At 39.7% G+C, this 20424-nt stretch overlaps 1 protein-coding gene across 4 annotated transcripts; it reads left to right on the top strand.

Moving 5' to 3' along the window:
* The first annotated feature begins 220 nt into the window (after positions 1 to 220).
* On the top strand, positions 221 to 20019 carry rufy3 (RUN and FYVE domain containing 3). Of its 4 annotated transcripts, none has more exons than XM_069682800.1 (18): positions 221 to 752; positions 5727 to 5900; positions 6985 to 7102; positions 7353 to 7454; positions 9114 to 9237; positions 9859 to 9923; positions 11526 to 11591; positions 11677 to 11746; positions 11872 to 11961; positions 12534 to 12617; positions 12837 to 13004; positions 14277 to 14374; positions 15397 to 15516; positions 16804 to 16927; positions 17009 to 17052; positions 17144 to 17171; positions 17405 to 17482; positions 18353 to 20019. In XM_069682800.1, exons 1-18 carry the CDS (start codon positions 500 to 502, stop codon positions 18494 to 18496), a joined length of 1950 nt encoding a protein of 649 aa, XP_069538901.1. In that variant the 5' UTR covers positions 221 to 499; the 3' UTR covers positions 18497 to 20019. The 4 variants fall into 4 exon arrangements, with proteins under 4 accessions (XP_069538901.1, XP_069538903.1, XP_069538902.1 ...); XM_069682801.1 differs by lacking the exon at positions 221 to 752 and adding an exon at positions 3007 to 3621 and having other exon boundaries at positions 18353 to 20018; XM_069682802.1 differs by lacking the exons at positions 15397 to 15516; positions 16804 to 16927; positions 17009 to 17052; ... (1 more) ...; positions 17405 to 17482; positions 18353 to 20019 and adding an exon at positions 14518 to 15223 and having other exon boundaries at positions 234 to 752.
* The last annotated feature ends 405 nt before the right edge of the window (positions 20020 to 20424 follow it).

Below are 20424 nucleotides of genomic sequence, written 5' to 3'. Positions count from 1 at the left end.
AGGCCTTTCTATATTTAAATCCGTCTTTTCAAAAGTGCCCTATTAACACAGAAATATAAAAATAGTTCATCCGAGATCTTAAAAGGTAAGAGAGTGTGTTTCGCAATGTATTATGGTAGCCTTCATAGTCTAAGCGTCGGTCCTGGATCTACTGCTAGTGACTCATCTCCCTTCATGTGCAGCATCTCTGGTCATGTGAACGGATTGCTGGATCGTTGCTGACACAGCGCGCAAACTCTCGCGAAATTAGCGAAACAGATTTGACCAAAATCCTAATGCCTAGCTATTTCCGGGTCAGGAGGAGGCTGCGGAGGACAAGACGAAAGGTGGAGTGATCACTGGAGATATTTTGGAGTAAACTGTCAGGTCTATAGATTGTTTTGCTAACCACGGCGGTGCATGGCTAAATGGTAGCTAACCGCTCGTAGCTAACGTTAGCTGACCGCTGCTTGACAGCCCTGTCGCTGGTCACATGAAGTGAATTTGACCGAAAGGGAGGATGGCGGAGCAGGACAGAGATATATCCCTGCAATCCTCTTCAGAGGTTTCAGAAAGTTCTGGGAGACAGAATTCATCGGATGAAAACGGACACGCTGACAGCCCAGATGAGACTCTTTCTCCCACCTCGGTGATTTACTTCAAGGAGGCTTTAAACTCCTCAAACTTGAAATTTGGGAAGGCTGGGTCGCTGTCACCCACTCCGCTTCGTCAGTATGATTTCAAGATTGAAAGAATCGACTCAAAACGCAGAAGTAAGTGCTAACTTACTTTTAAGAATCCACATGATTACAGAACTAGCTAATATTATGCTGATTCACTAAGAATACAGACTGTACCTAGAGTTAGCGGTGCTAGCTTGTAAGTGTTTGCTAACTTTTGACTGTCCCAAAACAAACAACATCCAACCTCCTCATGACCCAAGAAAACTGTCATTAGCTAACATAACTAACGCCAGGAAGATTATAAACTACACTGACGGGCATGTCAGTTGACTAAAACCTCTCAATGTATTTGCAAAATTGGCGAAAGTAAAGCCAAAAAGCCATTTAAATCAGTAGCCTAGTTTAGGTGGCTTAGCCAACTTCAACCAGATTTATAAACTTCATCCAGTTTCCTTGTGAGCATTCCTGTGTTGGATTTCCTGAGTGTCATGTGGTGTTTTGACAGATTTGGTTAACTGCTTTGCAACGCCACTGGTCACTGTCTGGAGATTTAACGGTGGATTAGTCATAGTTAGCTTATATTCAGCTTTCAATCTTTCTGTGTCTGTGAAAAATGTCATGTTAAACCAATGACTGTATATATAGGACATTCGCAGGAATGGCAGGTATGTTGGTAAGGTCCATGAGTGTATCCTGCTTTTCTTAGGTGTTTTTTTATGGAAAGTGAGATGCCAGGGAAATATAATTTAAAATATCTCTCATTGTGAATCACGAAAATCATTTATAATCAAAAATGCCTAACATTCATTGGTGCGGGCTCCTCAATTGTGTGGTTTTCTCTTTTTTCTGTTGTGTGTAACCGTCAAACTTTTGTTGCTGGCAAAACTTGCAATTTGTTCAAGTCAACTTGGTTTTTGATGATAATATTGCATTCAGATTAGTGATTTTTAAACTTCTGATGACGATAAATAGCCCAATATTGATGCTGTTCCCTTAGTTAAAAAAAATGTTTTCCCAAGATCAACGTATAACAACATAATATATAATTCCCATATGTCTGCAGAGATATAACGATTATTGTGCTGCATTTAGTTTTGCATTGATGCTCTGTGTAACAGTATAAATCAAGCGCTACCCTTCCTTAACAGCAGTGAGCTTTCACTGTCCCAATAAAGCCGAAACTTACTCTCAGCGAGGCTGCGGCGTGTTTACTTCAGCTGGAGCCAAGATGATTATTTTTGCAGTAATAAAGCAGCTCTAAAGTTTCTGCTAATTATCAGGAGACACTGGGAGAGAATACGGGATGACATGCAAAATTGGTTGCTAGCATGAACATGGCACGTTTGGAACTGCATGCTCCTCATTGTCATTACATTGCACATAATCCTCCTAAATAAATCTGTACCAGAACGTAAACTCTCCTGAAACTATCTGACCCACAGAAATTATATAATTAAGATTAAAGCTGATCTATTAGTGGAAGAATTCCTATATTTATGTCTTTATGTATGTTTAACCCTGGTAAGTCTTTTCATACAGCTCTTTTCAAACATTACATAACAAGTGGTTTGTAAGCAGCGCATTTATAAGATGATAAAGCCTAAATATTGGCTGATCCTGGTTCATTTGATAATATTGGATTTTTGAAACTATGATTTAACAGAGTAAAAATTTAAAGAATGTAACAAAATACAACAGATATGATACAAAGCAAATTTTAGCTGGAAAGAAAATCGACCTTCTCTACAGGGAATGTGCACAGACTTTGCACTGATATGACCATGAAAAGCTGATCAGAAGGCTGCTTTCTTGGTTAAAGAATATGTAACACTAATACAACCAATCCTTGTAAAAATGTGATGCTCTGCTACATATATTGCAGACAATGCTGAGGGTATTTTTAATTTTGTCAACGTGCACCAGACCTGTGGAAACTGCACTAAAAGAGTGTTTTTTTCTACTTCTATAAGAGGTGCGTTATTTCATTTTCCCAAGAAGGAATTAAAATGACATGATGACAATTATCACCCAGGACCTTTGGCCTTATTACCCATCTTGTTTTCTGCTGTTTGTAATTTGCTGTCTTGCTGCAGCTGGCTCAATAATTGCATTGTCAATCACCAGGCCTGAGTATCAGGTCAGAGGACACTGTTGATGCTTGAGAGACAGATGAGTCTTCTGCTGCATCATTAGCATCGGCTGGGCACTCTGGGGACCCCCCTCCCCCTGTATTTTTTTACGCATGCACCATCTGCTCACGTGACAATGTGTTGCTGTACCCAGCACTACTGTCAGCCATCTTGGTCAACACCCACCCAGTGCATTCACTGCGGTGCACAGACAGGCCAATCAGAGCGAGCCGGCACTGAGCTGACCGGAGGAGGGCTGTGATTTTCAGCACGGTGCTCTCTTGCATTTTAAAAGCCCCGGTCTGCACAAAAGGGATAATAAGAGGGAGCAGAGAAGGAGGAGGAGGTGTTGGAGGAGAGGGGCAGGGCAGCCTTTCTCAAGACGTATTTATCTCAGTTGTAACAAGGAGGAGGAGGAGGAGGATGCAGGCATAAAGAGGAGGAAAAGCAGCACCATTTAAGCACCTGCTGGAAGCTTCTTCAGGCCTTTACGTCTTGGCCTTTTTTCCTCTTTGTTTTCATGATCTCCCTGTTTTCCGCTTCTCTCTGACCTGTTATTTTTTGGGGGCCTTTACTGGTTCCTGGAAACAAAAGCTACTGCTCCGTTTTTCCCTCGGTGGTGCTGCTTCGGCCTCACATCAGCTGAGTCATCATGTCTGATCTGACGCCTCAGAGCGAAACCCCGACTCCCACCACCGACAAGATCACCCAGGCTGCCAGGGAGACCATTTATCTCTGCAACTTTCGCGTGTCTGTCGATGGCGAGTGGCTCTGCCTTCGCGAGCTCAATGACATCTCCCTTACCCCAGACCCAGAGCCGGCCCATGAAGGTAATGTGACAGATTAGCTCAGCATCCGAGGAGGCTTGTGGACACAGTGTGATCTCTGTTAGGGCGTGGTGATACACAAGGTCCCCAGACGCTACACATTTTATCCAGTGAACTGTGGTAATGTGTGCTGTTAGGGCTGTTTCATGATGGATTTCAGGGGAGACAGTTTGATGTCTGAGATTACACAGCAGGATGACGCTGCGTGTAAATAAACAAGGGCTGGGCGACAAAACAACCAGGAAGTGACGGTTGTTTTGTCGTGAGAATTCATTAGCCTGCAGTAAACAAGTATTTCATCAATGATATTAGGATTTTTTCCTTGGAATTTAAACAATCACACAGCAGACATAGGTTTGCACTTTATCAATTTAATTGATTGTTACTAAACACGCCAGCATGCAACTAAATCCAGATATGTAGATATGGCAGTGAGCATTCCTGCTGCAGTATGTACTGTAGTTTCATGGGTTTTACATTTGATGGTAAACAGTATATCTGTATTGAACGGGGGTTTTCCTCTTCCTCCTCTCTTGCCACGCCTTCTCTCAGAGCTGGGAGGTCTTTAGGAGACAGATTAGACTTTTTTCTGTGGCCAGTCGACAAATTCACCACTGCAGCTCTTCAACCCACAGCTTGTTAGAAACAACATCTACTGTAATGATATCACAGTGGACCAATAACAGAGCAGAAAAGCAGGGACAGAAAAAACTGCCATGATACTGCAAGATAGGTCTCCTCTGGTCTCTTTTGCAGTGAGATAAGATATTATGTTTTGTGATACTGTAAGGATTAGGAACACAGGCATAAAGGCTGTGATATATCACCTAGCTTATCATTTTTAACCCTAACCACCTGTATCATTATGTATCGCCAGATTCTTGGCAATACACAGCCTTAGCCAAAGCTGTGATTTACTTGATTTGGTGATCAAACAGCTTTTATGTTGTTGTATTTGTGTATAAAGATCATATAAAGATGACAGAAAGCAGAATATTCCTCTTTAACCAGCTGTCACATTTGATCTCTGCATGTTATTGCTGGGGAGTATTATTGTGTGTTGCAATGATAAAAGCTTTTAGCTATTAAAATGATTATCCTACTGTAGCTTTTCACCCTATTTGCAATAACATACTTGATACTTTGTTAATTACATTTTAGTTGAAGTCATATTACGTGTGAAATCAAAATTTAAAGGCAAACTTCTGAACAACTTTATGAATGTATTAATAATGTAAACAAATGCTGAAGGGTTGAGTTACCCTAAACTAAAAGCAATTTCTTAAACCACTTGCATAAATAATTGAGTAGGAAGAAATGTATAGATGGATCTAGGACGTAATCAATCAATCAATCAATCAATCAATTATTATTTATATGGCACCAAATCATAACCAAAGTTATCTCAAGACACTTTACAAAAGAGCAGGTCTAGACCGAACGAAGAAAGAACAAAGAACAATTAGAAATATTATCAAAATCACAATGTGGCCAAGAAGAGATTTATCATGAAGTACTATGGCGGCGTAGAGACGCTTTGACTGTCAAATCTTGTTCTCCAGATGTAAGAATATATTTGCCTTTGGTTCAGACTAATGTCACATCGTCACTATTTTCTTGTTTTTATAACAAAAAAGTGATGCAAAAGGCATCATAGCCACTGATCGTGATTCACATCCTGATCATTATATCTGTAAAATAACTGGATTGTTTTTTCCATATCCTGCTAACGAGGTTTCTCAAGTTGAACCTTTTTCTCTTTCACAGCTGTCTGTTGTTTTAGGGTTATATTAAATGTGTACAAGGCTGTGTTAGGTCCTAAAGTCAGTTTTAGTTCTCATTCTTGCAGATCAAACACTTTTTTTTAAACTTCTTTCTAACAAAAGCCTGTTTTTGTCATCTTGTATTTCCATATTAACAGTGTTACGTTTCTTCCTGCATACGTTCGATCTTGCAGCAGTCAAAGAAATACAGAACTGACTAAAATGTTTTTCCCTGACAGCTCTCGATAAATTTAGCTCCTGACTCACTCCTGCTGTTTGACCACAGTCTGTGTCACTACTATCAGAGCTATAAGGACTGTTTCCTGTGTTTCTTTCTCTTTGTAGATCCCAAGGATCCCATTGCAATCGAGAGGCTTAACTTGATGAACATGGCCAAACTGAGCATCAAAGGCCTGATCGAGTCTGCGCTCAACCTCGGACGCACGCTCGACTCCGACTATGCACCTCTCCAGCAGTTCTTTGTGGTGATGGAGCACTGTCTGAAACATGGACTGAAAAGTATGTATAGCAAACCTCACATTTTCATCTGCTCTTACAGGTGTATGAAGATTGGAAATGAAAAATCAATCTTAACCACTGAATACATTTGGAATAAGTGGTAAGAAATTAGTCAGTATTAGTGGCAGATATAAAACCTAATGAACCAGAGGAGGTAGATTTCAATAAAATCAAACTGTAGAAAAAGGAGTCAAAATTTCAAGTGAAAACCTTCTCAAGAACAAAGTGGAAATCTTACTTCAACATTTCTACTTTATTCCCAAAATGCCCCTTTTATAAATGTTCTTTATGCCAGGCCCTAATACTCTACCGTGGAACTTGTGTTTTTGTTTTTGTTTTCATTTTTGTACAGTTCATTCCCAGAGTGCATATTAAACAGACATTTTTGTCTGTAAGGTTTGTTTATTAACTTATTACCCAGTCACTAACAGCATCCTTCATATTCAAACCAACCAAAGACACGTAAAAAGGATTAAATAAATAAATTGGCTGATAACCGTAAAATCCAGAATATAGGTCACACCAAAATATAAGATGCAGTCTGTTTTTGTGGGGTGTCCCAGAGTGAAATAAAGGTTTTCCATGGCTGTTATTTCAACACTATTTCAAAGTATTTTCATTTGAAATACTAAAAGAACACACACAAATTACAGCCTACCATCTGTTCGCGCCATGAGTTTGTGATCATGCTAGCTACCAGTGCAGTAGTTGAGCTCAGTCTACGGTAATGTTGATTGTTGTGAGGATGGCAGCTGCACTGGCGATCATGACGCCGCATGTCCATGATGAAGCTTTAGCTAGATTATAGCGCCATCGTCTGGGTAAAATACCGTAACACAATAACATACCTCTCTGCAGCCCACTTTTTAGATGAAAAAATGTATTAAAAGTGTGTCTTATACACCAAATTTTACGGTAAATGAAATTTACTGAAGTCAGTGTGTTTATATCTGGTTGTCTTTATGCACTGCTGTCAAAGGATATTCCTGGTTAGTTTGCCCATTACTACCTGAAGTAAGACAGCTCAGTGACCTAAATTCCTCCAAATAAAATGGCTCACTAAGCACCGTCTCTGAATTTTCAGCCAAGAAGACCTTCCTGGGACAGAACAAGTCATTCTGGGGGGCGTTGGAGCTGGTCGAGAAGTTAACGCCCGAGGCGGGAGAGATCACTGCCAGTGTAAAAGACCTGCCTGGCCTCAAGTGAGTCTGTAACATCAACAAACTGAAGAAGGCGGACAGATTTCTTCTAATTTTAACTTTAACTAATTTGCTTTACAAAATGTGTCAACAAAACAATCCTATGAAAAGATTCAGTCAGATCTGGCTGCCATATCAAGCTCCTTTTAAGGTTTTTAATGTTTATTTAAAGCAGATTTAAAGGAGTTGTGTTTCATGTTTTTTTTCAGTCTTTCAAGTGTATTTTTATCCACCCGCCTGTGTTTGATCTCAGGACTCCTCTAGGAAGAGGGCGAGCCTGGTTACGACTGGCCTTGATGCAGAAGAAGCTCTCCGACTACATGAAGACCATCATCAACAGAAAGGACCTGCTCAGGTGTGTTCGTGTTGTCTGACTGGCATCTAGATAAAAACATTTATCATCCTCACTGTGTGGACTCACTGCAAACGACCAATTCGCCTACACTCACGTCCACCCAGTTAACTATTGGTGTGAATTGAGGAGTCTTTTCAATCAAACCAACACCCCACAAGGTTTCTTGACTGAATAGTATATCACCGTTTCCTTTAACTGCAGTATTATAACCTGACAAGGAAGCTTTAAAGTCGAGCTGAAACGATTTCGAGAGTATCTAGCTTCCGTATCGTGACGTATTTCCGAGTGAAACAGGACGTGCAGGCGGGACATATCATTAGAGGGATTTGATTTGATCGTTGAGAAGTGGGCGTAGACAGACATTCTCCACAGCGCAGTAGCTAGCTAACTGACCGAGCGTTCTTGGTGCTCTGCGGCTAAATGTTGTAGATTGATTGGTTGAAATTGGTTGGTTCTAGCCTACGTAAGCACACAGGATTTTTTTTTTTTACAGGAAGAAAAAATGATCGGATTTTGATATAAGAATACAAAGAAATGGATTTTCTGTATTTTTTTGGCCTATATTGTCAAATAGATGCACAATATTACCGGGGATGTGATCTAAAAGGATTAAAATTACATTTTTCATTTCACCTCGACTTTAAGCAGCGAATCAGCCGCTTGCAAAACACAATGAATGAGGTACGCACTGTTATGCCTCGATTATTTGTCTTTTTTCACCAAGAAGTCTTTGAGCACAACATGCATTGAAATTGGCGCCATAGCTGTGGAGAAAGTTGTACAAACAGCTTGTGGTTTTGCCCATTCTAAATTCCTACAACACCCAGCGTGCATTGCGCCCCTTCGTCTGAAAGGAACGGCCCATTGAGAGACACTGGAGTGAAATACGACCATTTTTGCTGCAGGCAACGGCTCAGAGCGTTACAAAATCTGAAATGCGACGAGAATATACCGGTGGATCGTCTAAAAAATCTTCAGGTCTGCAGTCTTCATTTCAAACCTGACAATTTTGAGCAAGACATGACATCGGAGGTGGGCGTCCTAGATTGAGGAAATGTAGTTTAGCAAGCTCCCTGGCCTCCGCCAGATGACGCGTTTAAAGTCTGGCGGAGGTTTTCAAGGACCCTTAAAACAGGAAACAATAGCCCCTTTTTACACTGCCAGTTTAATGTGGGGTTATTACGCCTCTGTTATGTTTCACCTTCTATGTAAAACACACGGAGGCAGAATGGTGGGGCGAAGTCATTCTGCCTCTGAGCCAGCATCGGCGGTAGTAACAGAGGTGTAACCGAGGCGAAACAACATCAGTGTAAACAGGCAGGCAGGGTCGAACAGTACCGTGTGTGTGTGTGTGTATATGTAAAGCAACGCGCTGTTTACACCTTGTGTATACGTTGTGCTTCCACAATGCTGGAACACTGTAACAACACACACCATTTGTGTTTTTACGTAACCACCGGCAATAGAAAATGATCTGTTTGTTTGAGCGTTTTTGCACTCTGGTGTGGAAGGAGAAAGGGGAAGCAGTTGTTAAAAGGAATTTGGACACTTTCTGTTTGTAATATCAGACGAGGAAAATGTGTGTTTTCAAAGATATCTAGACCTATAAAAAGATGAAACTATTTCTGACTCTTCTCTCTTCCTGTCTCTTCTCTGTAGTGAATTTTATGAGGCCAATGCGTTGATGATGGAGGAGGAGGGAGCGGTTATCGCCGGGCTGCTCGTTGGACTAAATGTCATTGATGCCAATCTGTGTATGAAGGGAGAGGACCTGGACTCTCAGGTGTGCTTTCACTCTCACTTCTACCACCACACAGCTGCAGTCACACAAGAAAGACCACAATCGAATGGAGCTAATCTTAGATAAGTGGATGCAGAAAAAATGAATCATCTAACACAATGTTGTTTTGATTATTTGTGGTGTAAAATGTCAAATTGTCTCTCAAATAACTGAAACTAGAGCATTGTGTTTGTGTAAACTGGATTAAGGAAATAAGAAACTGTTCCTTTGTTCCTACAGTAACTCGACAGACAATCAGCAGCTCAGGAATCTCAGCTCCCTGCTCGTATTAATTGTCAGTGTGGGAGTGTAGCCAGGATGAAGGCAGATTGGCAGGTTGCCAGTTTGTCATTATCAGCTTAGTAAACAAGTAAAATACAATAAAGGCAAACCTCTCCCGTTACAAACCACTTCTCAATCTGGCGTTGTACCGACTCATTAAAAATTAAGTCAGCCTGAATGCATCTGAGCCAGGATGAAACTTTGTTTAGTGGGAAATAACAAGGTAACATAACGCATTAAAACTGTCTAATTGCACACGCTATCTGATGTTCTTTCTTCCTTTTTTGACACAAGAGCTGCCGTGTGGTTTCAGTTGTCATTGATTTTCTGTTTCTCCTGCAGGTCGGGGTGATTGATTTTTCAATGTATCTCAAAGACGGAGGACACAGTAGTAAGAGTGCAGAGGGGTGAGTGCTGCCTTTCTAATATCTAACCACACTCTTTACTTTCAGTCCATAAAAGGCTTTCAGAGTACTCAACAGTTGCCACAGTAAAGTTGACAGTCTGCGTCTTCTATTTCACAGATTTAGTTTTTGGTTTTTGATTTTCTAAGACATTGTTTCAGCTTTTATAGACTGACCATAAAGTTAAATGGTTGTCTGGACATTTTTGCAGTGATTTGGAGGCTTATTGTTTGCATGTTGAGACGATAGTTCTATGTAGGGCTGTGACGGTAACCGCATGACCGCAATACTGTGGTTATGTGATGCTTAGGTGGGGTAGACCCAATGACCGTCATCCCTGCTATATATACTTTATATATATATATTTAATATTATAGACCTATAGCTTGCCTACTTAAAGTAAGAATCTCGAAGATTTTCATTTAATAAATGTCTGTTAAGTCACTATCGCCGAATGAGGTAATACAGTAGTGATTGAGCCTATGGCCCACTGACCGTATTACAGACTGGGTGTCTGTGGCGACTTCGAAAAGTGACGCATTTTCCATCACCCAGCAGTGGTTGGTCTGCCAGAGAGGGTAGGCGGAGCTAAGCGGCTGCTTTTCTGGTCTCTGCAAGTGTTGCGAGTAAACAGTAATCTACTATGGCTGAACAAACAAAGAAAAGATCGACAGTTTGGATATCTGGGAAGTGTGCTCCCGCAATTAGCATTTACCACCATAGGAGCCGCCAAAGAGTACGAAACTGAAATCTTCAACATTACAACTCTAAGGAAGCACTAAATGTAAATTAACTAACCTAGCGAGTGTACTTTTTCACCCAAACCTTTACCTTTGTACTGAAATCTTCTTTAAAATCCCAGATTCAATGAATCCAATATTAGCTGTGAAGCACCGTTTTTTTCCCCTTCCCTCAAACGCCACACGTCACATTTACAGGTCGCTGTGGCAGCACAGAGAAACCAGTAGGACCTGAATGCTGTCAGGTTTCAAGTCTGCAGAAGAAAAATCAGGAGATGAAGCAGTGAGACACTTCTCTGTTGACCCCAAGAGAGTGAAAGAAAAAGTAAAAACTGAACCTATGTCCAAGCAAGACGCTAAAAAGGCCGGTATGCGTAGCGGTGGGAGGAGGAAGAAGGTAAACGGTCAGCACTAATATGTGCGTGTAGAAGCACAGCACGCGAGCATGGCAGCTCAGAGTCTCCAACCGTCAGTTGATCAGGAAGGATAAAGACATTTACACCACAGTGAGCGACAGGAGCGACGGGAAAGACTTTGCTGCTTGTGTTGGCTTTGTAGATGGTAATAAAGTAAAAAAACAATTATTCCCAACGTGTTTTCTCTGTTTCTCAAGCGCCATTTTTACAATATACTGTATGCATTAAACAACAAACAAAGCATATACTGATATGCTTAGACAGCTTCACAGACTTATATGTCTGCGGCGACGGCTAACCGCAGAACTGCAAGTGTTTCACAACGGTCAGAAAAATTCAGTACCGTTGCAGCCGTAGTTCTATGTTGCTTTTTTTTTGTAAACACTACAATGTCTCTTCATTTGTGCTGTCTGTTGTTTCATTCCTGTCCCTCTCTTTCTGCTCTTTAGTGACGGTCAGATTACAGCGATTCTCGATCAGAAGAATTATGTGGAGGAGCTGAACAGACATTTAAGGTTAGTCAGAGCGTTCACTTCTCTTCAGCTTGATGTGCAGCTTGTTTAGCTCCTGACTGATGTGATTTTTCTGTCTGTTTTTCAGTGCATCAGTTAATAACCTCCAGGCCAAGGTGGACGCTCTGGAAAAGTCCAACACAAAGCTAACAGAAGAGGTGAGAGTCTTTCGAACAGTCTTTATACATCCTTTATCTTGTAACTGTCTTCTGCCTCTTTGCTTCTCTGCACAGCTTCAGGTTTTCCGTGTTTACAACACAGTCTTCTTACTTTCTCTCTGCAGCTTGCAGTGGCAAATAACAGGATCATCACTTTACAAGAAGACGTGGAGAGAGTAAAGGAGGAGAGCTCATATCAGATGGAGTCCAGAAAGGTGAACATATCATCAATTTTGTTCTTATTGTTTATTTTCCTTTGAATTTAACATCACATACAGTAAAATTATCCTTCCCTCACTCTATTAATTTCTTCTTAACGTCATTAAAATGACTCCCTGGAAGATCACAGGCATTGTCCATCTGCCAGCAGTGGCTGGTCTGCCTGAGAGAACAAAAAGAAAGATGATGAATTTCCCAAAACAAGTGTAAATGCAAAGAAAAAGAACCCAATTTAAGTTAAGAAGGACGCTGTTTGGATCTCTGTCAGAATAAGGTCCAAAAACACTCCTGCAATTACTACTTATTGCCATAGGTGGCACCAAAGACACAGATCATATTGTGATGGATGTTGATATGGGAAAGATATTCATTTTGGGAAGTTAATTTAACCATATTGCCCAGCCGATTGCATTTTAACTCATTATTGGCAAGTGTGTAAAATCACTTCTTTAAGAGTAACTGTTGTTATGTCAGCTCAGGGTTGGATTAGAGTTTGTTTGTACAATATATACTTTTGCAATGGAAATAAAACTCTTCCTGTATTGTGTGTTGCTGTTTTATCTCTCAGGCATCAAGAAGCGACTCAGTAGCAGACGGACAGGCACTTGGTGAAACACGCAAGCAGCTCAAAGAGGAAACTTTGCTTCGATTGGTGCGTTTCAGGCTCTTAACAATGCTTTCCAAATCTTACGAATGGTGATGACTATAACAGAATTCCTTGACAGTGTTTAAATCCAAACGTGTGCTGTACTGATAAAGTGTCATAATCCCTGGAAGAAATATTGGGATAAGTAACTGCTGTGCCTGTCCCTGTATTTAATGTCTGTGGTCTTCAAGTGTGTATCTGAAGTTAAAGCTGACCTCTCTGCAGGATGTGGAGAAGGAGCTGGAGGTGCAGATCGGGATGAAGCAGGAGATGGAGTTATCAATGAAGATGCTGGAGAAAGACATCTGTGAGAAGCAGGACGCTCTGGTGGAGCTCAGACAGCAGCTGGAAGACCTCCGTGTCATCAACCAACAGCTCAGCCACAAGTCACAGGTGAGGCCGCTGCTCTGCTCTCTTCACTTCTCTTCACATTGGTGTAGTGGTGTCACTTGATTTCCTGGCTAGTTTTTCAGCTTTCCAGAGCACAACATAAAAATGATTTTTGAAAAAAAAGATTTGGCACATTAGGGCTCCTTTGCTCCAAAGACTGACTGTGATCTTTCTCAGCCTGGTTTTAGTGCCAACCATCCTAAGTAGGCTTTTATGTAAAGGCCTTTCACTTTACACTTTAAAGGTTATGATTGACAAACTAAAGTAAAGGATACATCAGGTAGAAATATAAGCCTCTGTAAGTCATTAGTATGCATACTAATGACCTACAGAGGCTTTTTTTATATATATTTTTAGCTCTGTCAACCAGTCAGTTAGAACTGAAGAAGCCTTTTGGATGAGAGGTGAAATGTCTTCAAGAACTTCAACCAAGTCCAGTTGCCTTTTGGATTAATCTTAGAATTACCATGACCTGGATGACTGAGAACCTTCACAGGTAAACAAATTAGACCCTATTTTTAAACAACAATTCTTACCCAAAATGTAAGATAAAGACTACATTTGATGTATTTTACAAATAGTTCTGATATTTTTGACAAATGTGCGTCACAGTACAGAAAGTGTCAAATTAACTTTTGATTACAGATACACACTTGATTGTTTGTTTGATTTAAATGCTTCCCGATAGGCTTTTGACACTCTTTAACCCTCTATTCTATCCAAACGCCTGGAAAAGTGGGCTGGTTTAAGTCCTCCTCTAAAGTGGCCCCTCTGACCTGTGGTGTTCCCCAAGGCTCCATCCTTGGTCCCTTCTTGTTTCTATATATACATGCTGCTACACTGGAAAAAATATTTTATTAACACAAAATTCAGTTCCATTGTTATTCAGATGACAAACAAAGATACTTCCTGTTAAAAAAAACAGCAAGATAGTCAGTGTTATATCATTGATTTTTAAAACCTTCTTTGGCTAAATCAAAACAAATTTTAAGTATTGTTTTTTGGTCCTTTCAAAGTCTGGTTTCTATTTTACAAAAACAGTTTGGCTCCTTTTCTACAAAGCTCAGCGTTAATACTGCAATACCCATGAGCCAGTCTAGGGCATCATAGCTTCTTAACTCATTTAATATTGACTAGAAAGCAAATTAAACCAACCTGGGTTGAGAACATGTTGCGAATATAAGCGTCAAAGTCTTTACGTTTAGTCTTTTAACGAGACAAAAACATGCAGTGAGTTATTGTTTCCAGTTGACTAACGTTGATCATCTTTCATAGAGTGTGGATGCAAGCTCCAAACAGAAGAGTGAAGCCATCATACGCCTGGAGGAGAAAATAAACCAGATGACCGGCACTGTAAAACAGCTAGAGACGAGGTAAGGACAGTTCAACACAAACATTATTACTGCAGACAGTTTTCCTCATGGAATCACGACCTCTAATTGTCCTGTTTGTCACTGTTCTCTCTCCACTTTCATTGTCATTATTTTTCATTATCATTATCGTTTCGTTAAATCAGTGAGAAACATTTCGTGAAGCAGGCCAGAAACCTGAACTCAGCAGCAGGCAAGCTGTTGCAGCTGCAGCAGTAGCAACTCCCCGCCTTCATAAATCTGAATACAAACATACAACCCTGCCTAATATAGAAATAACCAAACTAGGATGTTATCTTTTCTGTACGATGCTCCTTTGTTGTTGAAAATAAAACCATTTTTCCCACAACCTCCTGCAGTGGCTCTCCAGCATCAGCTTTGAGTAGTGTGGACTGAATTTAGCAGCCTTTAACCCTTGTGTTCTCTGACAGATGTTTGCAACATCAGATTTATACTTTAGTTTGGTAGGCATTTCTTACAAATACCCCATTAATGCTTTCTGGCAAAGGTAAGAAGAGAAGAGGCAAGATGTCCGAAAGTCCACTGTGGACACTTTTAATATTATTGTGCTAACGGACATGTCCTGGATATGTTAGAGGCAGTGGACTTAATGTAATGTTATTCCAAAGACTTAAAACACAACCAGAGACTGTTCTTGAATATTTTCAGCCACCAGATGCTGACGGAATAAAAAAAGAGAGCTATTGAACTGATGTTTAGGCCAGGACAGGAGCAAGAAAAAGTCAGATGAAAAGGGCAAAATTAATTTATTAATTTTGAATTGTATGTGAACATAACATTGGTGTATACTGTAGTAATCATTAGGCTAATAAAATAATAAAACAAACAAAGCCTGCTTCATCTTCTTTCGCTGATTTCCTCGTTGGCTTTCAGTCTCCACAAACTTAATCTTCAGTTGTTTTCTGTTTTTTTTTAATTTACATTATAGTTGTCATCTCTTTCCAACCATATTTCTGTTCATTAAGTTTCTACCATAAGTTTACGTAACACCCCTCCCAAACCAGATCCAAACAGGCCGAGAGAGAGAGGGATGTCGCGTTTGAAGCCAACCGGCTCTTCAAGCAGGAGTTTGGGGACAAAATCGAGAGTCTGCAGGAGGAGGTGGAGCAGCTGAGGAGGCACAGGTAAAGTCTTGATGATGAGAAGCTTAATATGAAGTAAAGCTTGTAGTGATGTGTATTTTTTAGAGGATAAGACTTGTGATAGCCATTTTTATTTTTTATTGTCAACTAATAAAATGATAAGGCCGAATACAAACAAAGAATTGATTGTAACGGGTATCACCTGATATCCGTCTGATATCTTGAACTTCTATGATATAAAGCTCCTTAAAACTACTAAAAACACATCAGTGAGTCACACTGTTGCACTTGGGAACATGCTCATTTATTGTCATAATCACACACACTGTAGTTTTTTTTCCCACATACACCATCTTGCTGCTACTAATACTACCAAAAGCACTAATTGCTGAAAGTATTCCCCTGAAAAGAACTCCTGAGTCGTTTGCTTTAAAATACAATGACAAGCTGTTTGATGAGAGAACTGAACCTTTCTTTAAAGGGGGGATATTATGCTAATTTCAAGCTTCATATTTAACTCTGTGATACCTGTAAAATAGCTTAGCAGGCCCTCATGCAGCCTCTGCTGGAGGCGACTCAGTCAGCTCTGTTCCTTTTAAGAAATCCCGCTCCTACGCACTATCTTCTGATTAACCAGCTCTCTGAAGCCTGCTGAGGCTGCACTTTGTGACATCACAAAGTGTAGAAAAAACTGTGTGAAAGCTGTCGTTCACAGCAGCCTGCAGACTGAGCTGAGAAGCCTGGGGATTATTCCAACAAACTTTTACCTACAGATTTGAAACTTCACCCACGTTTAGTCTGAACATCCAACAATGTAACATTATATTTATGTCTTAAAATGTGAAACAGCATAACACCCCCTCTTTAAACAGTATGTATACATTTGTAAGTGTTTTTTAAGCTTTACATCTTCAGCACCTAGTCAGGTAGAAGTCATTTGAAACTCTGCAAAGGGAAGTCTTATCACAGTTGCAGCCATGATGGCAGTAAAGTGTAACTTTGTAAATCGATAAATACAAAGAAATTAAAGGCATGAGATCTCATTTGTAGGTTTAAATTTTAGGCTAAGGTTATTATTATATACATTATTATTATAAATAACAATTAAAGTTACATTTCTGCTTGTTCATACAAATGCGAGCTGACAAAAACACACATCAAGCATTAGATCCCCACGTCAGAGGGCATAATGGTGTTGTTTGTTTTTAAGTGCTGCATGTAGCATTCATTGTAGTTTTAGTGACTTTCTTGTTTTTTTATCAGATGAAGCATGATTATTATGAATCTTGTAAGTATAACTTTGTGTACACTGCCCTTTTCTTGTTTTAGGTCTAATCTGGAGATGGAGTTGAGGAGAGAGCGAGAGCGACGGAGTGAGCATCATCACAACGCTGCGTCCACGCAGTCCAGCACTCCTCAGAGGGAGAGGAGACACCCAGAGAACATACCAAAAGTAAATTAAAGTTAAAGATTAAAGTTAAATTTACAGCTGCCATCTTTGTATTTTTATGATATCTGTATATTTTACTAACAGCGTCACACTGGAGCAGAAGACAAAACAAGTCTGAGCTCCAGCTTGTAAGTACTTGGAACAGCTTTAAAAAACACAATGATAGGAGGAAATACTTTTTAATTGTATTATTAATGTATCCTTTTCTTCTCCTTTAAGATCCTTGTCACACCATGAGGATGAACAGGTGAGAATTAAGACGCACTAAATACCATGTTTCAGCATCTGCTTTTTATTCGTTTTATTGTAGTTGGAGAATAAAGCAGGAACAACATTTCATTCATAGTTTGTCATCTGAACATGCCAACAAGCACAGAGGGAACAGCTGAAACAGTTAACAAGTATTATTGTTCTGATATCGGTGTATATTTATTTATGCTATAAGGGCAATATTGAACCTTATTTACTGATATTCTGCAGGACGAGTCATTCATGGTGATCAGTCAGCCTTCCATCTGTACGATGTGTGAACAGGACGACTCCCTCCTGAAGACAAAGGTACAGGAAAGGAAGATTATTCTGAACAAGGCTAAAATACTTGGGACCATCAAATCAGATGAGGGTGTTATCCAGTCTTTACTAAGACGGCGTATTAGGGCCATTGTAAAGGAGAAAAAAAAGGAGCCAGAGGAGAGGAGTAATATTACGGGGAAAAAAACGAAAATTCTGAGATTAAAGTCGTAAATTTGCCTGAAAAAAGTTTTGTGAGAAAAAAAACAAGCAAATTTGTGGGATTATGAAGTCATAAACTTGCAAGAAACAGAAACTATTTGTTTATAGGAACCTTTTTTGAGCGGTGACCCCCCAAAAAAATCTCTTCAGCACACAAGAAGCAGACTTCATACAACACACATTTCTATGCTCCCTGTTTGATCCAGGGCTTACCATCACACATGACCGTTACCCTATGCACTCATGAAGGATACTAAAAGTAAACAAACCTTCATTAGGGACAGAAAATGTACAAAACTACTTTAAGTCAGTGGTTTTAGTCGTTTTGTTGTAGGGATGGACATGACAACAAACAACCACCCCAAGGTTGTGGCTGACTGCTATATTAAGTGCTTTACGCTCTTGGGTGGGTGTCCAGACAGGATTCGTGTGCAAATGTATGACTTTATAATCTCTCAAATTTGCTACAATTTTTTCTCTGAATATTAATCTTCTCCTCAGCCTCCGTTTTTTTACAGTGGCCCTAACATGCCGTTGTACTTTATTGAACATGGATCCCAGCTTAGAGGCCATAATTCACTAAAAGGCTTCATGGAGACACATTTAACATTTTGTAAGGTGCAAACAGAGGAGGCATCCTTGCATTGAACCTTTTGCTGTCCCCCCTGTCTTATAATCCTGTTTGGCTTTCTGCAGAAACAGTGTAAGAACTGCTGCGGGGTGTTCTGTGTGAGCTGTGTCTCCAACGAGCTGCCGTTACCTTCCTCCATCCTCCCAGAGACTGTGTGCAGCGCCTGCTACTCTCTGCTACTCCAACAGTACGCTTCAACACCACCATGAAACGACACTCAAAGACACGATGATCAGTCACGTGGAAACCAGAGGCATTTATTGTAAATCTGGCACTGCAAAAATGCACTTTTTGACTGCATGACTGGAGACATTATGAATGATCTGACAAAGTCCTGCGAGTTCTTAACTTGCAGTATTTTAAATGCAGTGTCAGATCAGTGCCAAAGAGAGCTGTTTTGATGCAGGTTTCATCTTTTAAATCCTCATGAAGCTGTAACTCTTCCTTTCTTGCTGAAAGTTTGTGTGCTGAGCTGCTGTGGTAATGTTTTCTAGTGAAACCTGCATTCAAAAAAGCTTCAAAAGGCACCTGTTTGGAGGTTAAAAAGACAACTTGAATCATCTCATGCATTTAAAAACTCACTTTCTACTAAGTGGATTATTCTTTAACGTGAACTGAGAATATTTTTTACCTCAGTTTTTAAAGATGGAAAAGAAAAACTGGATTCTTCTGTCACATATCTGAAATTTTAGCTTAACCGCTCTCCATCGTTACACAGTGAATTGTCATAAACACATAAAACATGATGGAATTTCTTTTCACTCAGATGAAACTTTTGTTTTTTCTTTTACACATGTTAAAAGTAGCATCTGATTCAGGGTGATACTGACAAAACCAATTATACAAAACACTTTTGACCAAATACTTTATTATTTTATGATATTAAATAAGTGTCAGTATTTTGGGTAAGACTCTCTGTGCTGTCAAAAGCTTTTTATGCACTATACAATTGTTGAAAACAATCAGAAATATACATACATTACTAAAACACTCAGTCGAATGAGGTGAGAGAACTGTAAAACTGAAGTAAATACCAGGAGAAGAAAGTCTATGAAAGTCTATGATGCTGTTCAGTCTTCCTGCACAGGGTGAAAAGATATACGACTCACTTTTGTTTGTCTGTTCAATATGAAGCAACAAACAGCTTAGCTTAGCTTAGCTTAGCACAAACACTGGAAACAGGGGGAAACAGTGAGCCAGGCTTCCTTGAGGCCTTGTATTTGATAATTAGCCAGCTTTAGGGATTATGTTTTGACTTAGCCAGTTTTAATGCAAAGCTAACTGGCTGCTGGCTTCAGCGTCATATTTACCATGCAGGCATAAGAGTGGTTTACAATGCTGAATATTCTTGGTATATGTCTTTACTGTTGCTCGTGTTCTGTGATAGTTATAAGTGGCATTAACAAAATGGCTTAAAAATTCATATTCAGCCCCACCAGATTCTGTTTCATTTTCAACCGGAAATTCGAAATATTAATGTTCAGTTATTTGGATTACGTTTCTCTCTCTGGACTTCTTTTCTCCTCGTCTCAACATATTACGGCACTTTTAACAGGGCGGCTCTCTGCCTGACTGGTGTGATGTGGATCATCTTCATAAAAGCTATTTTTTATGTTCTGTTGATTTATATGAAGAAAAATTAGAAGCTCAGTAAAACATTAAGTCATTCTTGTAGAAGCTAATTAACTTAGACATGGAAATGCTTCTTAGATAAGTAATAAACTTTTATTGAATTTTACTGGTGTGTGATTCTTCTCTGTGTATGCTGGAGGACTTTGAAGTGTGCAGGATTAGTTTTTTCTAAGATTTTTTTTGTATACAAACATATTTTCCAGATAAGACAAAACAATCTTGAATGAAAGTGAGCAGCTTCAAGTACCTAAGATTTGTATTTGGTTCACCCACAACAGAGTATGACCTTGCAATCAGCTTCACAATTCAAAGCAGGCGTTTTATTTGTCTTAAACTTCCACCTGTATTTGTAGGAGATCAAGTAATAGTTTTAGTAATAGTTTATAGAGATTTATTGACTTAAAAATAGTGTCATGAACATATTTAATCATCTCTAAATCAAGGAACATCATCTTTCTGTCCATGTACACTTTAATGACTACATTTGATGACATGTTTTGGGGGG

The sequence above is a fragment of the Semicossyphus pulcher genome, unplaced genomic scaffold (genome assembly GCF_022749685.1).
Source record: "Semicossyphus pulcher isolate SPU_LCO1_2020_fin unplaced genomic scaffold, fSemPul1.0.p SCAF_6, whole genome shotgun sequence".
NCBI lineage: Eukaryota > Metazoa > Chordata > Actinopteri > Labriformes > Labridae > Semicossyphus > Semicossyphus pulcher.
This window is presented reverse-complemented; position numbering and strand designations above follow the sequence as displayed.

Bases quoted from the DNA above. Each gene is read 5' to 3' on its own strand.
- rufy3 (XM_069682800.1), top strand. From the start codon at position 500: ATGGCGGAGCAGGACAGAGATATATCCCTGCAATCCTCTTCAGAGGTT. The intron at 9,924-11,525 runs GTGAGTGCTGCC...TCTGCTCTTTAG, and splicing joins AGTAGTAAGAGTGCAGAGGG to TGACGGTCAGATTACAGCGA. The intron at 17,483-18,352 runs GTACAGGAAAGG...GGCTTTCTGCAG, and splicing joins ACTCCCTCCTGAAGACAAAG to AAACAGTGTAAGAACTGCTG.